This window comes from Chionomys nivalis, chromosome 10 (assembly GCF_950005125.1).
Source record: "Chionomys nivalis chromosome 10, mChiNiv1.1, whole genome shotgun sequence".
NCBI lineage: Eukaryota > Metazoa > Chordata > Mammalia > Rodentia > Cricetidae > Chionomys > Chionomys nivalis.
In genome coordinates, this window is record NC_080095.1 from 82,918,104 (window position 1) to 82,942,588 (window position 24,485).

At 41.4% G+C, this 24,485-nt stretch overlaps 1 protein-coding gene across 1 annotated transcript in view; it reads left to right on the forward strand.

The window, feature by feature from the left end:
* Positions 1 to 9,304: 9,304 nt before the first annotated feature.
* Prkar2b (protein kinase cAMP-dependent type II regulatory subunit beta) overlaps positions 9,305 to 24,485 on the forward strand; it is a 95,212-nt gene continuing 80,031 nt past the window's right edge. The window contains exon 1 of the mRNA XM_057782836.1: positions 9,305 to 9,825. Within this exon, the coding sequence (XP_057638819.1) occupies positions 9,522 to 9,825 (304 nt within the window). The 5' untranslated portion in view covers positions 9,305 to 9,521. The remainder of the gene's footprint in view (positions 9,826 to 24,485) is intronic.

Genomic DNA, 24,485 nt, shown 5'->3' on the forward strand with positions numbered 1-24,485 from the left:
GTGAAGGTTCAAGGCCACTCTAGGCAGTGCAAAGAGATCTTATCTCAAAGTAAAAGGGGGGTAGGGTGGAGGCAGGACGCTGCCCAGAGAAGGAATGCCTGGCTAGCTGCTGTGATGCTCTGGATTCAGTTTCTGACTCCTCAGACCTTTTCAAATGCATCATCTATGCAAGCGTACACAGCAGAAGATATAGCTATTGGTATTCTAAATATGATGATCTCACCTTTATACAGCCACTGAGAAATCCCAGACAATAGTACTTGTTCAAATCCTCTCTCAGTACTTGCTATTATATTATAGACTTCATGTGGTTTCCTGAAAGCATCTCTTTCTAAGAAAGACAACCTTATTCAATCAGAATCTACATATTTCCTGAGAAAACAGTCTTCCCAGTATCTGTGGCTGTGTTCCAGCAGTGTCCTCGGGAAAGGGTTCACCAAGATGTAACCTATCTGAGTTGTTAGGACTCCCTGAAGGAGTTTTACTGTGTAGCAGGGCAACATCTTTCAGAAGGATGTGGTCACTAAATAGAACCAAGGTGACTGAGTTTGCGTGTATTCTACTGATCTTGTTTCTACCACTTAACAGCTGGAAAAACCTGGGAGGTCCTTTTAAGTTTCTATTTTTCCTCATGTACAAAAATGAAGTCATTGAATTAAACCAATGATTTAAAATACTTAGCAACCAAACTCTTAGTTTAATAAGATTTTTTTGTCAAAGCCTGAAGAATATAATATATCCAAAAGCTTGAAATAAAATATAATTTCAATCTACTGAAAATTTAAAAATTATTTGTGTCCATTTGAGTATTAAAATACTAATTCCCATTTGTAAGTTATGGTTCTCTGGATGTCTGTACCTGTGGGAACCCTCCTGCAACCCTGAGCAAGCCGGTTGATAACTTATTTCTCCCAGACTAAGTTTCCAAAGACAGACTAAATAATCACACAAGTAGAAAGATAGATAGATAGATAGATAGATAGATAGATAGATAGATAGATAGATAGTAGAGGTGAGTGCTCAAAATAGGAAGTGATTAGTTCTGGTCAGAGCATCAGGAGCAATCCTGAAGATGTCTATGATACGGCATTCGTCCAAAGGTCAGACTTACAAATAGGCAAGGCAAAGGCAGATTTCCAAGTGGACAGACATAATCAGTTTATAGTTTGTAATTATGACATTGCTTTTATTCTGCAGGTGACTAGAAAGCTACTGGAGTTCTTTTGTTGTTGTTTATTTGTGGTTTCTGATTTGTTTTTTCAAGACAGGGTTTGTCTGTGTAGCCCTGGCTGTCTGTCCTGGAACTCACTCTGTAGACCAGGCTGGCCTCGAACTCACAGAGATCTGCCTGCCTCAGCTTTCCAAGTGCTGGGATTAAAGGTGTGTGCTACCACTGCCCATTTTAAATTTTAATTGGTTTTTTTTGTTGTTGTTATTTTGTTTTTTCTTAGAAACAAGGTTTCTCAGTGTAAACCTAGCTGGCTACTGGAGATTTTATTGCTGTAGTCTTGTAGCCTTTCTCTTTCTTTCTTTCTTTCTTTCTTTCTTTCTTTCTTTCTTTCTTTCTTTCTTTCTTTCTTCCTTCCTTCCTTCCTTCCTTCCTTCCTTTCTCTCTCTCTCCTTCCTTTCTTCCTTCCTTCCTTTCTTCTTCTTTCCTTCCTTCTTTCTTTCCTTCCTTCCTTCTTTCATCTTTCTTTATTCCTTTCTTTCTCTCTCCTTTTTTTTGGTTTGTTTGTTTTGATTTTGTTGTTGTTGCTGCTTAAGCAGAAAATGATGTAAGCCAGAAATAACTAACTTAGAAAAGATGTCTCAAGTAATTCATAACTAGTTACAGACTAGAAACAGAGTACTAACTAGGAGGCTACAGTCCTGGGGAAAACTGACAAAGACCCATTCAAGGACATGTCTTGGACCAAATGAGTCAATTCCCACACCCCCAAACTCACTCATTGAAACCTCATTATGGAAATGGACTCTTAGTGCAGAGGTGGGTTAAAAAGGCTATAAGGACAGGCCCAGTCAACAGCAGTGGGGTCCTGAGAAGAAAAGGAGACCCCAAAGCACATCCTTTCATGTGCATATTACATGAAAAGGCCGGGTGAACACATGTAAGGTCACCTACCATGCCGAGGAGAACCTGGCAGGCAGGTACCCTACTATTGCACTGTCTTGCTCCCAAATGATGAATAGCCACCCCATCTGTGGTGTTTGTTTTACCCATTTCAGTTCGTTAAGATGAACAGTGACATTAGGGATACAGAGAATAGACTCTGCAGGACTTGGACAGTGGGTCACAAAAATTGGCAGTGACTTTAAGAGTCTAGGCCAGTGTCATGATGTCATGAGGCTGTTTATAGAGACAGAGAATAAAAGAGGGGGAAGAGTCATTCTGAGGAACAAAGCTTGATTTTTATTTCAAACAAATGGGTTGTAGAATTCGAGGTGTAGGTCCTTCCAGCAGATAGAGTGGAGGGTTTTGTGGTTACAAGACTGAATACAAATCTTACTTACTTTGCAATCATCTGCCAAGATATGTCACCACTGACTTATCATGTCTGGACAAAATCATTCAGGTACCATGTGCTGCAGACGAAGAAGTTTTATGTCCAGTAAGAGAAGGGTAACTATTTCTGTGTGCTAGGTAGACCTGACTTACGTGTTTTTTTTTTTATGACTCTAGAACTTCTTCACTGAAGAACTGGAAAAGGTACGTCTATCTTTAAAACAATAAATGGAATGTAATTTAGACACCCCCGAGGATCCCCTTGTGTTCTGATATATGTTTAATTTGTTTCTGTGAATGAGAAAGACTAAACAGAGTTTAGTGGACCACACAGTTCAACAAACAAAAGATACTGCGACCTTGAAGTCGGGTAAATGGCAAACTGTTCTCCAAACAAAGTGCACATTTACTCTAAGAGGGCTGAGAACACAAAAAAGGCGCATTCTGCCCCACAGGAATACAGATTAGCAAGAGAATTCTACACCTGGGAATCTTGAATTTCACTAGTGCAATGGAAGTACCTCTGTTAGGGAAGTTGAGCAAAAGAGAAAACTACTACGGAAATAGAACATGATGTTATGAGACAAAGGAGTGCTTCATAAATGTTCAACTGAGTGAGAAAAAGGATACTTCGAGAATGCCTGCAGAACCCTGGCCTGTAACAAGTGTCTGTGTGAGCCACCAGTCTCTGATTCCTTACAGTTGAAGAAGCAATCGGGGATTTTCCACTCACAAGCAGTTCTGCCTCCTCAGTATAGGGACTTCAATATCTCTGTTTATGATTCTGTAAGCCTGGATGTGGGGGTCCCTGTAACCTAATTCCTACTGTAGAAATTGATTCAGTCAAACAGCATGCCATTCTTTCTTCTCACAGGGTCTTGCAAGTTCCTTCTATAAGCAATTTCTCTTGACGTTTAAGTGACATATTTTTGTAGGCTGAATATTGTTGTTTCTTGGTTCTCCAATTTAGAATTCTCATTGGCTATGTATTGTAGAATACCAGGATTTGCTGTTTGTAGTTCAAAATCCCACAGTATCACACACATGTCACACATGTGCACACACACGCACAGAGTCATACTACACGTTTTGGTGGTTTCCACACCTATTTTTCTATTATGCTTACACAAATATTACTTATGGCTAAGTCATGCAGTATTCTGTGACAACTTGGATTTCTCCAGAGTGGACTGGAGTGATTCCAACTGTCTAGTTTTCTCTGAATCCATTGTTTATTTTCTTTCCAGACTATTTTTCAGAGATGGACCAAACACATTGGGTCACTTATTGCCTCTTCTTCTTTTTCCTTGAGGACTTCCTTAACTGTATCTTCCATTTCCTGCTCCACTGGGCTCAGACGACATATGGCCTGCCGAGTGGCAGGCCCGTCCTTTGTCACTACCACTGCAAGAGCCATCTGCATAGAACTAGTTAGAGTTCCTGGGTTTTGTGAGATTGCTCTGAGTGTAGAGAAAGATGTCAGGGAACTTCTGCAGTAGAGGTCAGAAGGGTAAGGCATGTTCACTGAAGGAGACTAGGAAGGCTGACTTTGAAGACAGGAAAAGAACTGAGAACGTGAGGGCCCTATGAGCTAAGAGGAGTGTGTGTCCCTGGCTCCTCAGAAGGTAACCTTTTCCTTCTTAATTGCTTTCCCCTGATTAAGTTAGACCCAAGATAATCTCCCTTTTGATTAATTGAAAACCAACTACTTTGAGACTCTAAGTGATCTGCAAAAGCCCTTCCCCTTTGTCCCAAAGCAAGTCATAGTTAGAACCCCCACACAGGAGAGGGGGTTATTCAGGGCTTGACTAGGAGGGGGACATCTCAGTCAGCTTGCCTCAAAGAGGTTGGGTTGGAAAGGAAACTGTGATGCCACAGAAGGGCAATAATGGCAGGAGCAAGGTCCCCTGGCAGGTCAGAGGAAATGGGAGCAGTCGCTGACCTAGGACACACACACACACACACACACACCCCGGCTAGAGGGGGAACAGAGCAGTTACTGACCTAGGATAGACAGACAGACAGACAGATGACAGAGAGACACCCTGCACATGCACATACATCCCGGCTAAGGGGACAACAGTATTATTTGCACCTTGCTGATTTAGCCCATCCTGTCACCTCCTCACCTTAATAGGCACTCAGTGCTTCGGTCCGCCCTATTGGTTTCTTGCTGACCCCTCCAACCAGGCCCAGCTTTCTGCACTCTCCAGTTTGGTTAAGTTTGCTCAAAATTCACACAGACAATTTTTTATTTGTTCTTGTCTCTTTTTGTTTTTTTTTTTTGTTATGAAAATTTCTGCTAAAAATTAACTATGGGGAAAGGGAAGGTATAGCCACATCTGGGTAGAGCTGAGGGGAGTTAAAGGGAGGAATTGAGAGTGAATAGGATCAAAATACATTGTATGACATTCTTTAAGAATTAATAAATATATATTTTTTAAATTAACTGTGAGAGGGGCTGGAAAAATGGTTTAGAGATTAAAAGCATTGACTGCTCTTCCCAAGGTCCTGAGTTCAATTCCTAACTACCACATGGAGGCTCACAACCATCTATAATGAGATATGATACCCTTTTCTGACCTGCAGGCAAACATGCAAACAGAAATATATATATATATATATATATATATATATATATATATATATATATATCTTAGAGTTGACTGTGACAAAATTGTCACTTTATCCATTTTGAGAATACAATCCAGCAATGTTAAATGTATTCACATTGTTATACAACCAATTCAAAACCACTTTCCTATTAGGACACTGAAGTTCTTTACCCACTAAAATAAGGAGTCTGCCTCCTGCTGTCCTCAGCCCCTGGTGACTGCCGTTTTTCTTTCTGTTCCTATGGACTCTGATGGCTTTACTTATCTTGTATTTGTAGACTCAAACTGTATTATTTTCTTAGGATTAATTGACATATTCAACTTAGTGTAATGTCTTCAAGCATGTGCTAGAATTTTTTCCCTTTTAAGACTGAGTAAATTAAAAGCAATTATTTTAATTTTATTGGGGTCCTTTTACTTTTCTGCTTATGAGATCCCCTCAGTTCCCTTTAACTATTTATTACTTTGGTGGAATTTTTAAAAAGCAGAGATAAATGTGTGCCCGATCTGTTGTTCAAAAGGAAAACTCTGATTTTACAGGCTACAAGGCCACTATCTTTGGCTGATATGGTGTGAGTTACCTATACCATTTTTAATCCAAACACTTAAGACTGCAGATGAGCCAGGCCTTGTCAAGTATGTATACTGCCCCATCCTCATCCTACCTGTCAGTGGCTGCCCTAACTAGAACATCTCTGTCAAGGTCAGACAACTACAGGATAGTCAAGACCATCCAGTTGGATTTGATTTTTTGAGAACCTTATAGATAAAACAAAATGACCATAGTCATTGTTGAAATTCTAAAGGTGTATAAAACCAAGGCCTGAGACAAGCACAGTTCCTATATGCCTGCAACTGCTTATTTTTCATTTTTTTCTTTTTTTCCTTTTTCTTTGAGTATATATTTGTTATATGAACCAGAAGGATTTGATCAAGATACACCTTAACTAATGATAGGCATTGCTAAGTGATTGATTGACCATAGTTATTCTGTCTTGTAAAACTTGCCCAAATAATTGGCTTGTTCTTGACACTGTCTTGTTTTAGCAGTTGTATTAAAGCAATTTGATTATCTCTACCCAATTTTTGCATGTGGAAATATATCTGACAGTTTTCTTATTGCATTTCAATGCTGAGAACTTAAAGTTCTTTTGCAACTGCTTCTAGTTTGATTATCTGAGAAACTAGTGCAAATTGCTTTGTCAATCAACAACCAAAGAATCAATAGCCCTGATGTTCCCTTTAAAAACTCAGACGAATAAATAGTCCCTCTAAGACACCGTCATTGCTCTCAAAGGCTCAAAAGAAAATATTGTGAAAATGAAAGTAAAGGAAACCATAAAATCTTGTCCCAAAGGTTATGTGGTGGTGGTTAAAAGCCAGAACATGATTTGAGAAGTGAAAATTTGTTCTGAGAACAGTTCTAGCATAACATAACCCGAACATGGGGACGAAGCCTTTCTTTCTCTGGTCATGGTTTATTGACTTAAAAATTGATGCAAACAAAATTTATCAGGGCACTGATTGCAAAGTTTAATAGTTTAAACATATCTGCTCTTGGTATTCTACGCTTGGAAACCTCCCAGGATGAGAGACTAACAGATCATCTAACCCAATTACTAATTTCATGCCCAAGTAACTTGTAGAGCCCTACAGAAATGAGAGCTCCTGGCATGATGACTGATCTACCACACCTCATATAAGAAACCTGTGAAGCTGGAAACACATGTTGGAGGATAAGACTTTAAAATACAGCTCTTGCTAATGTTTGCAAGAAGAGTGCTTTCCTTCTTCTGTCCTTGGGAAAAGGTATTGATCATCATGGCAGAGACTAATAATTGTTCTCAGATTTGCTCTTCCTTCATCTCTAAGTATTTGCATTCCCCAAATTTTACCATTGTAGCATTTAATTGCTATTGTTGCGCAACAAACTACCCCAACATTTAGAGGCTAAAACAACTTTTTCTTATGTTCACTAACCCTGTGGATCAGAACTTGGGTCAGGCATTTACCACAGCACTTGAGTGACTTCTAAATGCACCACTGACCAAAGCAGTCAGAATCCCACTCACGTTCAGCTCCTGATTTAGGAATGGTAAAGTTACACTGCAGAAGAGTGCATGGGCTTGTAGACACCCATTCTTTCACTTTCAGGAAATGTGATTTGTACAGCCAACAGGTCCAAGCCAAAAGAAAGGATGAGGTGTATTTACTGGCGGCTGGGGTTGGGGTGGGGTGGGGTGGGGTGGTTGTCGGGGGTGAAGGTGGGGGCCAGGGGGTGGAGGGATGGGGGGTGGGGTGGTTGTGAGGGTGGAGGAGTGTCCCATCTCTTTCCCACTTTCCTCCTATCTAACTTGACTAAATGACTGCAGGTGCAGTAGCCATAAAAGAGTGTGAATTCTCCATTACCATTGAGTACCACCAAAGCCTTCAATAGCTTGCCTTATAAGATAGAGAAATAAAGTCCCAACTTGTTGTAACTTGCATTAAAAAAAGCTTACATTTTTGCTGCATATGAACAATGGTATTCATAATTAATGTAAACATCATTAATGAAGAAAGGTGATAGAAATGCATCTTAGATTATTGATCTATCAAACATGATAATGCTTGCATGGTAGAGAACTTGGCTAATACTGTGTTCCAATGTCACATATGAAAATCACATTTTCTCTTTTTTTATAATTTTTAAATTTTTTTATATAAATTGGTGTTTGGTCATGGGTGTTGGGTCCCCTGGAACTGGAATTACAGACAGCTGTGAGCTGCCATGTGGGTGCTGGGAATTGAACTTCGGTCCTCTGGAAGAGCAATCAGTGCTCTTAACCACTGAGTCATCTCTCCATGCTCTCACCACATTTTCTAAGCTTATTTCTTACACACTCCCCAAATACCATTTAGAAGCATTTCTTTTTATTTTGTTACTTTTTTTATTATGTATATACACACCAGAAGAGGGCACCAGGTCTCATTACAAGTGGTTGTGAGCCACCATGTGGTTGCTGGGAATTGAACTCAGGACCTCTGGAAGAGCAGCCAGTGCTCTTAACCTCTGAGCTATCTCCAGCCCTAGAAGCATTTTTTAAGCATTATTATTATGAGGTTATGAAACTGAACTTGAGAGATGCATTCCCTTATGGGAAAAATACAAGATGCCGTGTAAACACATGGGTAAGATATATTTATAAAAAATAATAAAACAAAATGGTATTTCTGATTTCTAGTTTTTGGGTTTCCTGAGTCACATAATTTACCTTTTGTGTGGGCAGAAAGGTAAACGAGAATAATAAAATAAAACTAGAGGAAGAGAAGATAAGTGAGCTTGTGCTTGGAGAGCTTTACAATAAAACGGGAATCGTAGAAAACGAATGTATATTTAAACGGCGTTTAATTTGACAAAAGATAATTTTTTCTGCTTCAAAATTCTTGGAATAGGCTCGTTTTAAAGACACGGGCTTACTTTTAAAAGCACAAATGTGTAGTTCTGTTTTCTTTAAATTGCTATATTCTAATTGAAATGATTCAAAGGGTCAGGAAAGACTTCAAAATAAGACACGAGGCTGATCATTCAATGCACTCTTTGCTGTCTGACCACCTGCCCTGACGACCCTGTATCCTGTCTGAAGGATATCAACTAATTTTGATAAGTGCTTCGCAATAAATGCTGCCTTTGTCTGGGCCATCAGTAGGAAATGCACCAAGCATGCCATAGCAGAACATCTGTAAGGCAGACATCCCAGCCAGGTGGCTGAAAGGCAGAATAAAACCTAGTGAAAGAAAAAGGATGTTGTAACAAACAAGGGGCAGTATTTCTTTTATTCAAAAGATAACCAGTATAGCTGCGTGACTTGAACAAAAGACATCACGCACATTTCTCTTGCGGTTGAATTGTAGGGAAAGAAAAAGCCACGACCAAGGTTGAGGCTGAAGTTTCAGAACCAATTGCGCGACACCAACTCTGGGTGGGCTTGGGCGAGTGATGCGTGGGATTTGCTCAGGGATCTCTGGTGGAGCCCGAGGCCTCGGGTCCCACGCCCTAGGTTCCCGTTGCCTCCATTCGGAGGCCACTTGCGAGGCAGCTCTTGCACCCGCCCGCTCGGTTGCTATGGTTTCCGGGGATCACGTGGGCGCGCGGGCGGGGGCGGGGCGCCGGGAGGGGGGGCGGTGCAGGAGCGGCGGGAGAGGGAGCGGGAGGAGCTGGAGATGCTGCCAACCCTCCACGGGCTGCGCTCGCTCTGCCGCCGCCGCCGCACGGAACAGCCGCGCCGGGGGCCCAGTGCGCAGCGCTCACAGCCGGTAGCGCCGGGGGCGCTCGCTCGGGGGCCGCGCAGCCCGAGACCGGACCGCGGAGAGGGAAAGGGGGCGAGGGCGGCGCCCAGGCGCCCCGGGCGTGCACAGGCAGGATGAGCATCGAGATCCCCGCGGGGCTCACGGAGCTGTTGCAGGGCTTCACGGTGGAGGTGCTAAGGCACCAACCCGCCGACCTGCTGGAGTTCGCGCTGCAGCACTTCACGCGGTTGCAGCAGGAGAACGAGCGCAAGGGCGCCGCACGCTTCGGCCATGAGGGCAGGACCTGGGGGGACGCGGGCGCCGCCGTCGGGGGCGGCACCCCCAGTAAGGGGGTCAACTTCGCCGAGGAGCCCATGCGCTCCGATTCCGAGAACGGCGAAGAGGAGGAGGAGGCCGCGGAAGCAGGGGCGTTCAACGGTGAGGACCGGCCCCCTCGCGCCTCGCGCCCCGAGACCTGACCGCCGCTCCCGCCTCACTCGCGAACCCCTCCTTGCTCTCGAACCCTGCGCTGAGCTCCCCAACCTTCCCCGCACTCTCTACCTTCCCATCCCGCCCACCCCCTCAGCACCCATTTCGGTCTCTCCCACTCGCCCACCTACTCCGCTCTCTTGTCATGCCCTCCGTTTCTCTTGAGGTGAAGAAATGAGAGGTTGCGCTCCTGCAGCCCTTCCGTCACCCCTCTTCCCCGGCCGATTTGGGTTGGGCATCTTGCTAGAAGGTTAACTTTCCCTTGGTGGGAGATGGCTCAGTCTCAGAGAGGACCATTGTGCGTGAAGGGCGCTTGGCGTCCTCTTTTCAGCCCTTAAATTTATTAATGGAGTGTTCGGGGAGAAAAGGCGAAACGTGTAGGACTCAGTAGGAGGAGTGTGAAATCGGACTCACAGAGGTAAAACAAATTGATGATAATAGCTGTGACATCCTTGGAATAAGAATAATTTATTATTTTCCAATACCATGTGGTGGAGATATTTTTGGATGCATAACAAAGGATCATATTTAGCCAGATATCTATGGGGTCTTTGGAATGAGGAAATAGGCCAATATTTTTCTTTCCTTTAAAAAATTAGTATATATATATATATATATAAAATGGTTTTGATATTGTTTCAAGTGTGTAGGAAAAAATAGCACCATAGGAAGTTCTAAGAGCATGTCAGCTGTCTTTAGAATGAAAAGCCAATGAGTAACCGTAAGGACTGCGCCAGACACTGAGGCTAGAAAGAATGAATGAGAGAGAAAAGGAATTTTTTTAAATAGCTGCTTTTGGCAAGTCCCACCCCTTATACTTACCAGCCTCTCCCTGACACAACAGATACACACACGTTTTACCGGCACTTGTATTTACACAATGTACCAAATCCCATGTTTTTCAGGAACCCCGGCTAAAATGCCATGGTGTGCCAATGTGCAAGTGTTTTCTTTGTGGTGTAAGGCAAGCGCGCATGCAGCTTTTATTTATTTATCCTGCTGGTGATTGGTGTGTCCACAGTGAATTTCATACAATGAAAACACTTAAGTGCTGTTTATTTCATTTCCTTGTGTCCCTTCCTAGGAAGATTTTCATTTCTTTGTAGCATCAATTCCATGCTGGATGGGTTATAAAATGAATGTATTCTTAGCTCGTCTGAAACAGAGAAACCCCGGACATTAGTGCTGCACAAATGTGAAAGAGAAGACTGCTATTTAAAATCTTAATTTGGGACATTTGGGAGCTTTTGAGGATAGGATAATCATAGTTTTAGCTGTTCCCACACCAAACCAAATGCTGGTTCTGCTAGGAAGGAGAATCAGGCAACATTGTATGTGAGAAGGGAAAGCCTGCATAGGAGAAAGGACGGTGGCATCTGTTACTTGCATGCACACGCACCTGTGCACATAGTGTGAATCTGTGACATGGGGATGCACTTGCAAGCAAGCAATGCACAAAGGGAAAGGGACTAGTGGTCTAGATGGCAGGCAACAAGGAGGTGGGGACTTAAGACCTCTGTGCGCTTTAGTAATGGTGTTAATACGGCCGAAACCTTTCTGTTGAATTATCCTGAAGCACTTTGCATTGATTTAATTTGTCCTTGCAAGAGTGTGTATCCTGCGCATTGGACCAAACAAATGCTTTTGTAGGCAGTACGGGTATTTTCTAGGAAGCTTTATAGTCTTCAAGTTATCTTTCCTATAAAAATTACTCAAGGTCAGTTGTAATAAATACCTAACCGGTTCCACTGTTTATCCCCACCTCTACCTCCAGGGGCTTTAGAACTTTTGACCCTAACAATTTGATGACTGTCCAGCAGATGTGTGTTTGGCATTATTATAACCTCTATAGGGGCAGGGTTTTTATATTTTTTGTGTGAATGGCCCTTTCAGACTTTGTGGATATCTTATCATCTGGATCATTTTGTTTCTCAAATAGCTCTTTAACCAAATGTACTCTCTGGAGCTTGGATTTATGCAAGGTTATAATTTACCTACACCTGGTCAAAGGGGGAATATATATACATATATAGCCATACACACATGTACACACACACACACACAAGACAGAACCGTTTGTGGAAAAGATCACATGGGGAATTGACCACAAACCTACAAACCTATTAAGGTGTTTCTATTATCCAGGAGAATGCTGAAGAACCCTCCCAACACACACATACAAACACACATACACACACACACTCACACACAGACACACACAAACACCGGGTCATTCTCTTGGCACAGTAGAGAGTAAGCATTGACGACAGTCCCTGAGACACAGCACAGGGTTACAGAATCGATGACGTTACACTTCACATGCAGCCTGAAGTTTGATTGAGAAAATAACATCTAGTACCCATCTGAGAGAGCTTTTATGAATCGGTAAGACATAGGCTTTTTTTTTTTTTCCTCTTTTTTATTTTTTCCTTTTGGTCAACAAACATCTCAGATTTTCTGATACCCACAGTGCCCTGACCACACTTTGAAAACACTGGTCACTAGATCTTGATGACCGCGGCTGTAAGATAGCCCCTCTTCTTATTAATGGTTAGAGAAAGGGCTGACATTTGTTGACATTTTTGGTGTGTTAGGTCCTCCATAAATACCTTAGTTCATTACCCCAGCTCCGTGATACTAATGAGACTGTCAGTTATTCTGTGTTTCAGGGCCAGTGTGCTGCAGGCCAGAGCTGGCACAGGTGGGCCTGACTTCGCCTCTGTGCTCTTGTCTGCCAGGTTTATCTGGGGCCAACTGGGCCTGTGCTAGCCCCTTTATAGCAAACTCTCCTGGATACCTAATATATTTTCTTTAAGGCTTTGGACAGTTAACTTGTTTGAGATCATATGCAGAACTCAAAGTAGCAGAACTGGGCTTTAAAAAACAAATCTGTTTGACCTTGAGGCCCAGATCATCAGAAAGTTCTTAAATGAAATTTGTTCCATGGCTTGACTCGCAGGTCGGGTGTCCTGGGTTTTTTCCAGTATTGGTAATGGGTTTGCATTGTTGGCTCTTGACTTCTCTCGTGAATCATTTTCATATACGTGGTGGTATTATAATAGCTTGAGGTTAAAAGGCAAGTGTTTGACCACGAAACTGTTACCTGTTAGATGCTCACAAAGATCAAATCTATGACCTTGACCTCCTGTATTGTGGTTTCACTAGAAAACCAGGTACCTGAGGTTATTGGAAAAGTGGTCTGATCCAGTATTGCAGTGATGTGGCCATAGATGGGACCAGATGCATGAAGGGGGACTTTACCTCTTACTTGTTTTTCTCATGGATTCTTTTATTTATTGATAGAGTTACTATCTGTTCTTACCTGTTCATGCAGTGCCTTTTTTCGGGGGCAGGAGTTATCACCTGATCCTGGGTTTTAGGCAGCCATAGGTGGTAGAATGTTAGTAGCTTATGATGGCTCTCTAGGGAAATTTCTAGAAACTAGAGTGGAGGCTGCTTGTCATCTGCTCTGCCTGCCTCACCTGACACGTCTGCCTTCTATGCCAGGGTTGTATCCCTAAAGCTGGCACTTACTGATGGGTTAACAGTGGGACAAACTGTTGAATCACTATTAATTTGGAGTAATATGAGTGGTAATTAGACAGGCATCATGCCTGGGTCGTGTATTGCTCAGAATAAAGTAAATATAGTTCAAATTACCCTGATGAATTGACAAGCGGCAAAGAACAAATTATGAAGGGTCACTGGCAGAGTAGACAACGTGGGATGAACTTCAGCAATATATAGAACTAGTCCTCTATGTTGCAGGGAAAAAGAACTAAACTTAAAAATAGAAACACAGCCAAAAACGTAGAACCATACAGCAAGAATATCAAATATTTGTATGTGTGCACACGCATACACAGACACACACATACACACAGATTTCCAGGTAGCAACTGAGCCTGTTAAACATTTGAAATCTTTGTCAGAAAACTTTGATTTGGAGGGGAGGGGTGCAGGGTTTGAGACAGGGTTTCTCTGTAGCTTTGGTGCTTGTCTTGGAACTAGCTCTGTAGAGCCAGGCTGGCCTCAAACTCATAGAGATCCTCCTGCCTCTGCCTCCTTCGAGTGTAGAAGCAGGCAGCTTGTTGGTTCCCAGTGACTTAGCCCTAAAATAATCACACAGAAACTGTATTAATTAAATCACTGCTTGGCCCATTAGCTCTAGCTTCTTATTGGCTAACTCTTACATATTAATTTAACCTATTTCTATGAATCTGTGCATTGCAGATCTATCTCTTAGCACGTCTATCTCGGGAGGCAGCTCCATCATGTCTCCTTGACTCTGCCCTCTTTCCTCCCAGCATTCAGTTTAATTTTCCCTGCCTAGCTAAGTTCTGCTCTGCTATAGGTCCAAAGCAGTTTCTTTATTCGTTAATGGTAATCACAGTACACAGAGGGGACTCCCACATCATTCGTGCTGGGATTAAAGGTGTAGACCACCAACTCCCGGCTCTCACTTTGATTTTTACAACTTCCCAGTAGTATGGGATGTACAAGATACAGTTAGATCTTTTTGAACTAATTTCATATGTATGTATAATGTGTTACTCCACCCACTGCTCTTACCACTCCCATAGCCAACATGGTCAGTCTCTTTCCCATGTGTGTGACCTGTAGCTTTGTATTATAACCCATTTCATTTAACCAGGGCCATCTGTGGGAGCCTTGGGTAGAACTGTCCATTGGTGCCTAATGAGGTCACCGGGGGTACGCAGCTGAAGGCAGCTACACCCCATCCCTGACTCTCAATATCAACTAGTTTAATGATAAGAGGTAGACCTCTTTATGTCTTTAAGATCGAGTGAAATTGGAACGTTAGGCCTTGTGGTCATGGTGCAGATTCAGAGAATAAGGTTATTTATCGTAAGAAGTGATTGAAGGGGAGGGAAGAGTATCAGATGTGTCTGCAGAAACTCCCTCATGCAATTTTAAGCACATGTTCTTTACTCCTGACACATGTGAGTGCTCTGTAACTTGCTGGAAAGTAGAAGCCTGTCTGAAACGGTTCCCGTGATTTCCCATAAGCTGGAGGGTGAAAGCAGGAAAAGGCAGTTTGCTGGCTTCACAAGAAGGTGCAGAATGTTCTCAACTGGGTCTTTCTTTAACCTGTTGAGTTCACGGTCACTTTAAGGAATTCCTGTGTGGGCTGACTGTTGAGCTGGCCTTGGCTGACCCGGGACTTCCCACGTGAGACAGGCTGGCCTTGAGCTCTGATTGTCTCTGCCTCCCAAGTGCTGGGATTACAGGTTACACACGATCTACTTCCCTGTACGCTTCACTAAGAACCTGCGCTTTCTGGTGCCGTTTGTCCACCAGAAGATCCGAGACACATTAGCGCTTGCCTCCCAATGTGTTGCCAAAAACAACTGATAAAAGACATGCATTTTTGGCTTTCCAGTTGTTTTGTACAACAGACAAAAATTGTAAGAGCCTTTAAAAAATATTAGATTTATTTTAAGGGTATGAATGTACTTTTTATATTTATTTTAAGGGTGTGAATGTACTTTTTATATCTACATATGTGCATAACCGTGTGTGTGTGTGTGTGTGTGTGTGTGTTGCCATCAGAAGTCAGAAGGTATAGGATATCCTAGAACTGGAGTTACAGATTGTTACAATTGTGGGTGCTGGGAACTGAACCCAGGTCCTCTGTGAAAGGAGCAAATGAGCTTAACCATGGAGCCATCTCTCTAGCCTCCTAAAAGAGACTCACAATAAATTTTGGATTTTTCAAATTATTTAGTCAGTTTGAAAACATTTGTAAAGGTTATATTTTGGTAGTAATTTTAAATTCAGGCATTCGTGGAGAAGTGCCATACTGATAAGCATTTGATATGCCATCGCCATGATAGCCCAGAATTCATACTGAGTTAATATTTGTAAGGTCGTTAGGGCAGTATACAGCAAGCACTAGTTACATGTCAGAAACCTTAACTGATAGGAACTCTACAGAGTAGCGTTATCATTGTTTTGTTTGGAAGCCAGTCTGGTCTTACTTTTTAGAAAGCTGAGGGAGAACATTTGGGGTGCTATGGCTGCCTTTGGGATTTAATACAAACCTGCATTGCACAGTCATAAATGCTGCATCCTTTCAGCTCACAACTATAGGAAAGAGGCTTTTGTAGTTAATGAGACTGTGTGGTTTGGGCAGCTTTAAATCCTGAAATGGATTATATCATTCATGGCAGACGCTAAAAATATTGAAGGCATTATTTTAGTTACAAGTGTAATCCAGTAGTAGTAGCATAGAAGATTTGTGGTGTTCAGAGTAGAATAGTTATTCTTTTCTGTTACAGGTATTAGGGGTTGAAACTGAAACACCACAGGCCTTAGAGTAATCTCATTTCTCCTGTTATCCACCAATAACTGCTTTGCAGAGGGAGTCAAGGGAGAGCAACAATCTGGCTGGGGGAGGGGGGGAGGTGTGAGAGCGAGAAAGTAAGAGGCAAATCAGTGGGGCATGTGAGAAACTGAGGCAGGGTCCTAAAAGATGATGGGTGGGGCTTGGGGTGCTTCCCAACCTGCCTGAGTTAAAATCAAGCTTTCTTTCTGTAAGACAGTTACAAGCTTTCCATTGAGGCTGCACAGGTGCCCCAGAGAGGAGTAAATGTTGCATGGTTATTATTGTTACAAATCTCACTCCCTGGATTCCAGTAAAATTCCAGCTGTCAAGATTTTGTTTATAGCTGTGTTAAAAAAAAAAGTGTGTTTCCTTTTCAGCCTCTCAAATACCATCAGAAAAACACTGAATCTGTCTATTAGGAGTTTATTTATGATGTCTTAAGCAAGCCATTTATCAGCAGTAGTAGCATTAGAGAAGGCCCCCAGTGGAGGCTGAGGATTGATGGGACGTCTCAGAGTGAAGAGGGGAGGACTGAGCACAGGAGACTGAAGTAATTGACTACAGTCTCTGTCAGGTGTCCAGAACACCAGAAGGAGCCACCTGTTAGAAGGAACAAGTGGGTGTGGAAAGCAGAGAGCTGAGCCTGTGCACTGCCTCCACAGAGGCTAAGAACATCTCCTTTTCCTCTCTTCCTCCCTTCCTCCCTCCCTCCATGCCCCCTTTCATTAATTTCCTCCTTTTAAAAAGAATCACGATAATTCTCTTAAGTTTCTCTGAATCTATGAATTAATTCTTTGTGAGAAATTGTTCATAGAGCTTGTGTGTGATGTGTGTGTTTAGGTGAAACAGTCGAGAGGCAGTTCCTGTCTGAGTACATTGGGTCCAGACTTGTAAGTTTAGCCTTGTTCATATGTCAGTCTGTGTGCTGTTTGTACTAACTCCTCTATTATGAATTCTTTTTTCTCTCCTTTGGGCTGCAAGGGACATTTCAAAAGCTTGGACTAAAGAAAAGAAGTATATGTTGTTTTAGAGTTTTATTTGCTCTGACTGCTTTTCATTGCAACAAAACATTATAATAAGTAAAATAATAATAATAACCAATAATTAAAATAAAATAAACCTAAGAGACAGTGGGGAAAAAGCCAGAGCGCAGTGATATTGCTGGATTTGGTCATGTTTTGGCCTTTTGCAGTTCTGTCTGTACTGTCTAGTTGTGACAAACCTCCACAGTAAACCCTCACTGTGGTATGATTATTATTATTATAGTTATTTTATGAGGTCAATTTTTGTCTCAGAAATTCTAAACGACTTAGACTATTTCATTATGTAATTTTTGGAAATAGCTAAAGCTAAACATTTTAGGTTAAGTTTTAAATGAAAACAAAACAGTTTTAAAAATTCAGCTCTGTGTTTGAGGCCAACCTAGTCTACAGAGGGAGTTTCAGGAAAGCCAGGTCTACACAGAGAAACCCTGTCTTTCATAAATAAATAAATAAATAATAAATAACACAGAGAAACCCTGTCTAAGATAAACAAATAAACAAACAAACAAATAAATGAATGAATGAAATTTAAAATCAGAACAAAAAAAAACAACAGGAAAAATCAGCTATAAACACAGTTGGTGCAGCGTCTACGAATGTTCTAGCAGTAGGTTCTGCCATGTGTGGCTTAATATGTTTGGAAACTTTAAAAAAGTCATTCCAGTTGCTGCTGTTTAAAAATGTTTCTTGATTTAAAAAAGACAAAAGATCAAAATATAAACACACATTCCACATGAAAGTGAAGCCAAGAAGATACGCTGTGTACAGTTATGCCTGTGTCTGTTTGGTTTGGGTCTGACATTGTTTAGTTTACATCAGCTGTTCCAGGACGGAACAGTTCACGGTAGTGCTACTGAGGGATTTGTCTTCAGGGAAAAAGCTTCCATTTAGTTAAATACTAGTAGACCCCGAAAGCATCCTTCCAAAAGGTCAAGTTAATTTAAAATATGACTCAGGCATTTCATTCCTACCCTTGTAGAGGACTAATGTTAAATGGTTTTATTTATTAATAATTATTCTGAACATCTGGGGCTCCTCACATCCCCTTGCTAAACACGGGCTGTTAGGTGCATGGTGCTTCATCTTCCCCAACGTAAGTGGTAGAGCCAGGATTCTGAGCTGGCAGCTGAGTTCCTACCCACCCAGGTCGTTCTAGGTGGTGCTGTGATCTGTTTTCAGCTCTCACTGAAGTAACAGGGTTTAGAGAGCGGAATGAGCTACCTATTCGTGCCCTGGGAAACATGCAGCCCAGCCTTTCACTGGTCCAATTACTTTATTCCACCCAGATGAGTACTTCCCGTACTTCCATAAAATATTTCAGAACCATGATATTTAGAAATATATTAGAAATAGTGTTTGTTTTGCAAACTTGGCTGTATTATGCCTTAGCTAAAAAAAGTATTGGGATGTATACTCCCAATATGTATTTATAAATTTTATAAGTGCAGCAATATATTAACTTACTATATATATGAAGTGTCCCACAGTATGTGATTCAGAGAGGAGGAGGTCTTTGTGGACGTGTCCTTGTGTTTTCTTTGCCTTAAAGGCTTGCTTTCTGTACAGCTTCACAGTGCAGAAACTACACTTTGAAGACCACAACTGTAAATACCACAGCTGGGGACTCTGTTAGCGGATGATTCAGTGTCTAGACCACAGAGGACCACAGAGGACCCTAAGAGAGCCATGGCGGTAGTTGTATGTGTGCACTAACACAGAAGTTTAGTGGAATATGGAGGGAAATTTTGTCTTATAATAAAGATATAAATCACTTTACTCAAAAATCTCTCCTGTAAATCTGTATTCCTCTGTGTACCTTGAACTCTGACTTATCTTCTGTGGGCATTTTCAATGATGTTACTTATGTTTCATTAGGGATTGCTAAGTTTTAAGTAGTGGAAGAAAGACAAAGCCTTAAGATAAATGCAATTTCCTAAAAGATCTCAGAAATAACAGCCTGTCCTGAGCCTGCTTCCCTCTCCACGGCTTTCAGTGAAATCAGATGTCATCTTGGGCTTCCCCGTGAATACTGGTGGTGCCACCTGTCCTTCCTCACGGGAGCTTTGCAGATTGTAAGCATCAGGAAGGGCAGGAGGGAAACACTGCTTTCTAAGAGTTTTCCTCTGTGGGTTGCACTTTGATAGTTGTGGGTGGTCAATTTTTTTCTTCAATTAAAACTCAGCTGAATATTTAATGCCTAATATGAAACACATGTACATGTAAAAGGCATGCAACCTTCCCATGCATGTAAATGACCAGCCTGGTGCTTGCCTGCTAACACTTACATACTTCAAAGCATTTAAAGGTAATTTCATAAAATATAAAAGCAGTTCAGTCTCAAAGATTTAGATTTCGTTATATTAAAAACAAGGGTATTTTATCTTTGAACCTGACCTTTGATTGCTCTATAAACTGTAGAGAACACAGCCACCCAGTCATGACTTGCCTGTAAAGGTTTCACATTCAGGATGACAATTGAGGTAATGTTTTTGTTCCCACCTCAACTCCCCTCAAAAAACCCCAAAAGAATGGTAAGAAAGCCACAAGTTAAAACATCATTTTTATACCACCCTCTCCTTTGAGAAACAGGCCAAATTATTAGACTAAAGAAGTTTGTGTTTTTAAATCCCCAAACTTATGTTTTTACCTCAGCTTGAACACTTCAGGACAGAGTAGATAGGAAGACTTAAAATGCTTCTTTATTTAAATGAGACAGGTGCTCGTAGTAAAAACAGGAATGCATGCCTGAAATATAAATTAATTGGGAAAATCTTTGTGCTACATTGACAGCTTGTCTCCATTTCTTCCTGTTGTGGCATTTGTAAAAGTAAGCTCACTGAGGGACAGATTTAGACTTCTCCAAGTTAACATTGCTTCGTAGTTTATTACGAGAACCCTTAATTCTATACTTATTCAACTGTAAATCCCTAATATCTTAACATGGTTTAGAAGGAGATGAAGGGTCCTTTTGAGTCTTAGCATACAGATGTAGGTGTTCACAGATGTTTGATTTTGTACTTTTAGTTGTGAGCCTACCCTTTAATGACTGAGCCATCTCTCCAGCCCCAGGTCTTTGATTTCTAAATTGACTCTTAACAAAGGTTACACAGAAAATATTAGACTTTCAGTTTTTATTAATTTCATAGTAGTTGCTTTATATTTCTTTAAAGAGTATTCAAAATGTATTTTAGTGTTTGAACTTTAACAAAAACTCATTTGTAAAAAGTATTTTATGGCTGGATGATAGTGGTGCATGCCTTTAATCCCAGTGCTCTGGAGGCAGATATCTGAGTTCAGGGTCAGACTGGTCTGCTACAGGGAACTTCTCCAAAGGACAGGTAGTATCTGAAACTCCAATGGACTGAATGCGCAATCTATCATGCCAAATTTGGAAAAATGTAAAATCATTCTAATATTTACTAAAATTTGCTTCTGGACTGGAGAGGTGGCTCAGCCATTTGAGACTAGGCTCACACACACACACACACACACAATTAACATTTGCTTCTTTTGAGAAATGCAATTTTTAAATTATAGTATGTTTTTAAAGTGGGTATTTGTTTATTCTCAGCTTTAATATATAAGGCATTGAGTTTTAACCTCTAGTACAATGAATATTGATGGATATAATTTAGATAAGCAGAACTTTAAGAGTCTAAAGAAACTTAGAAGTCAAAAAATTTTGACAGCTATTGCTCCAGGATCTCTCTGCCTGAGAGAGGGAAGGTGAGGTTGCCTTCTCTTCTTCCACCCCTTGAATTCCAGGGATCCAACTCAAGATGCCTTGTCACACTGAACCACCTTGCCCATCTGAGAGTGTGGTTTTCAGCATGCATAATTTATTGATTCATTTTCATGTTTTTTTTTATTGCTCTTCTGAGGCAGCACCTCTGTATGTTGCCTAGGCTAGCCTTCAGTTCCTGAGCTTAAGCTATCCTCCTGCCTCAGCCTCCAAAATATACAAGACTACAAGCATGATGCAGCATCACTGCGCTTAGATTTCCCATTAATTTCTAAATTCAGGTTTCCATGGATGCATGATTATAACTAAAGTCTCTATTCCATTTATTGATCTAGCTATCTTCCCATCAATCTCTCTCTCTTTATTAGTAGGACTTCATACTGATCTGGTTGCATGATATGATAACACCACCCTTTGTCTTTCAAAATTGCTTACTTGAAGGCCTTTATTTTATAGAAATTTTAGAACAAACTCCCATTTTGTATAAGATCTTCAGTGAGTGTTTTGTTGGAGCTTCATTGAATTATATAAATTTATAGAGAACAGATGTTTAATTATAATGACTCTTCTATCCATGAACATGGTATCTCTCTTTTTATTCTGTCATCCTCTCAGATTCTTTGATTTTTATTTTGTTACTTTTTTTCAGAGGAGTTTTCTATCTTTTGTTGGTTTTATTCTTAAATATCTTATCACTTTTGTTATGACGTCTGGAATTTTTCTATTGCATGTTCTGTGTGATTTTTTTCCTATTAGACATTTTAACCAAAGATAGAAACTTAGGTATTATCAACAAAGAAGTCTTAAGAGTAGCTGATCAGCAACAGAATAGAGCTTAGTAGTTTTAGTTATTAGGGAAGTGAGGTTTAGAGTTGTAAGAAGATATCATTACGTATGTACCAGGGGCTAAATCAAACAATATCTTGTGTAGGCTGTGATGTGAGACAACGCGAACCTATCTATGCGTGCTGTAAACCTATCTATGCGTGCTGTAAACCTATCTATGCATGCTGTAAACCAAGGATAACAAAGTAGACAGGAAGACTGCTTGCCTGTTACACATACACACACATCCAACGGCCCCGTGTCTCAGCATTCTTCAAGAGCTACAAAAGTATAGGTTTATAAATGTTTTGTGAACTGGAAACAAGTCATTGTCCACCAACAGGAAAACAGAGGAATAAATTACAACATTCTCATTCAGAGGGAAGCTACTAAGCAATAGGAACAGATGAGCTGCTGATGCTGCCAGCAGCAAGAGCGAACCTCACATTTAAATGACGTTCCCAGACAGGTGAAGTGCAGCAGATGTGTGGGAATTATAATAGAGCTTCCCATAGGACGGTGGGAACTGACTCACAGGTATAGAAACTGTCCAGTGTTGAGATGCTTAAATCTGCATTGGGGTGTTGTGTACGTAGCTTAGAACATTTGTCAAGGCTCATCCAATGGTACATGTCACTGAAGGTTAATAAGAAAAGCAGGAACATGGATGGTGTTGGAATCTTTTTTCTCTGGTCTTTCACTGAGAAATGCCTTTACTGTGATCGTCCTCTTGTGAAATGTTTCCCTTTTTATGTTTTAGACCAAGATCCAGGCTCCATTTTCATAGTCACGGGGCATAAATGAGAATGATGTTTGATGTTTGAGGGAAACAAAACCAAAGAAAGGGTTGTCAGTTTTTGCTGCTTTTAAATCTGTTGAATGTTTCCAGCCAGTTCCGTAATGTGTGAGTCTCACCAACTTAACACTTCATTAACTATCGCCTTCCTTTATTCGAATGGTCTTTAGGAGTCAGGGAGTACTTCTTTGTCTGCAACTTTCTGTCAGTGTAGTTCATTCAGACTTGTTGGTCCTAATGTGTGCGTGTAAGTGCTGGGGATTAGTGGCCAAGCAGAGCAGGGAAGACCCCAGCCCTGGGGAGGTAATGTAGGAAGAAATGGGCAATACAAAATAGAAGATATCTTTAAATAGCGTTTGCTGTTCACCACTGGAAGAGTTGAACTGGGAAGGCATGATGGAGCAATGGAAGGCACTGCTATACACGGTGTATTATACTGTATAACAGTGACAGGGACATCTTCATTCTTCGGAGATCCAGGGAACTCAACTGTGGGTATGCTGTAGGACTGTTTTTAGGAGGAGGTCATTGTCACACCCCTTCTTGTTTGTGTAGTTACTCATTTCAAAACTTCTATGTTTTTCAAAGTGGCCTCTGTGGTGACTTTATGTATGTGTGGCGATTTGAACTCTCAGCTTCTGAAATCACGAGTCCGGTCTGGGTTAGCCCCTCCCACATGGAAACAACCCTTTGCCTTTATCTCCGCTGTACCCAAGCTTTGGAGGAGAACTTAGTCCATGGACATGCAGAGGTTGAATTTCTGTAGTAGGACAGCGCCCTTTTCCCAAGAAGAGAGTATTTAAAATCTGGAGAGAGTTTGGGAAACTTTTTCCTTGGCCTTTGTCCCTGCCTTGCGTCTGTGTGGTTTCATGAGGTTAGTCATGTTGGGACTCTGTTAGTTGAAACTGTTTTCTTTTCTCCGCGGAAGGCAGCATTGTTGGCAAGGCCCTCATGAATTACAAAGAGAAGACTCATGTTCACTCATATACACAAATGTGCTTTCCTAGTTAATTTGTTGCTTCCTATAGTGATATTTTAAAATATCAGTTTATTTGGAGGCATTTGGTTTAACAAATTGAACAAAACTGTAGGCCTTTTCAGTGATCCTTCAAGTTGGACCATTCTAGAAGCTGAAGCGCTGTGTCTCATTTCACCCTGTCCTACTTCCAGCCACAATCCATGTGAGCTGGTTGGATGGAGACCTGGCCTGTATCCCTGCTGCAAACAGTGTTCCTCAGATGCCCACACCTCACACGGCCACCTAAAGCTAAAGCTGACCATGAACCGTGTGGTTTATAATCCATGTCTCAGCAGTTAGGGTTTGGAGAAGCCCCCTCCCATTGGGATTCTGCCCTGGTGTTCCCCTCTAGAGGCCAGTATATGGTATTTCTGAAGTACAGAGCAAGAGCTTGTGGGACTGTAATGAGTATCTTAAAGTATTTGTAGGCATGATAGAAACCCACTGGCTTTTAGTAGAATAATAGAAAATAAATGCTATTTTTGGGACCAAGAATTGAATATGTACAAAGTATACATGAAAGGACGGGAATAAGCACAAGGCACCCAAGACCAAGTTCTCAGCACAAAGAATCTTCATTTGCCCCAGAAGGACAAAAAGCAGGGAATGTGAGACAAAGACAGGAGGTGGAGGACAAGGGAGAGGGACAAAGGACTGTCTCTATGGTGTGGGAGGTCCTTCTGTCTGTGTGTTGCTTTGATTGGTTAATGAATAAAGGAACTGCTTTGGGCCTATAGCAGAGCTATAGGGGAACAGAGATGGGGAGGGACTAAAGGGAATGCTGGAGGAAGAAGGTGGAGTCAGGGGACATCGTGAAGCCACCACCACTGGAGACA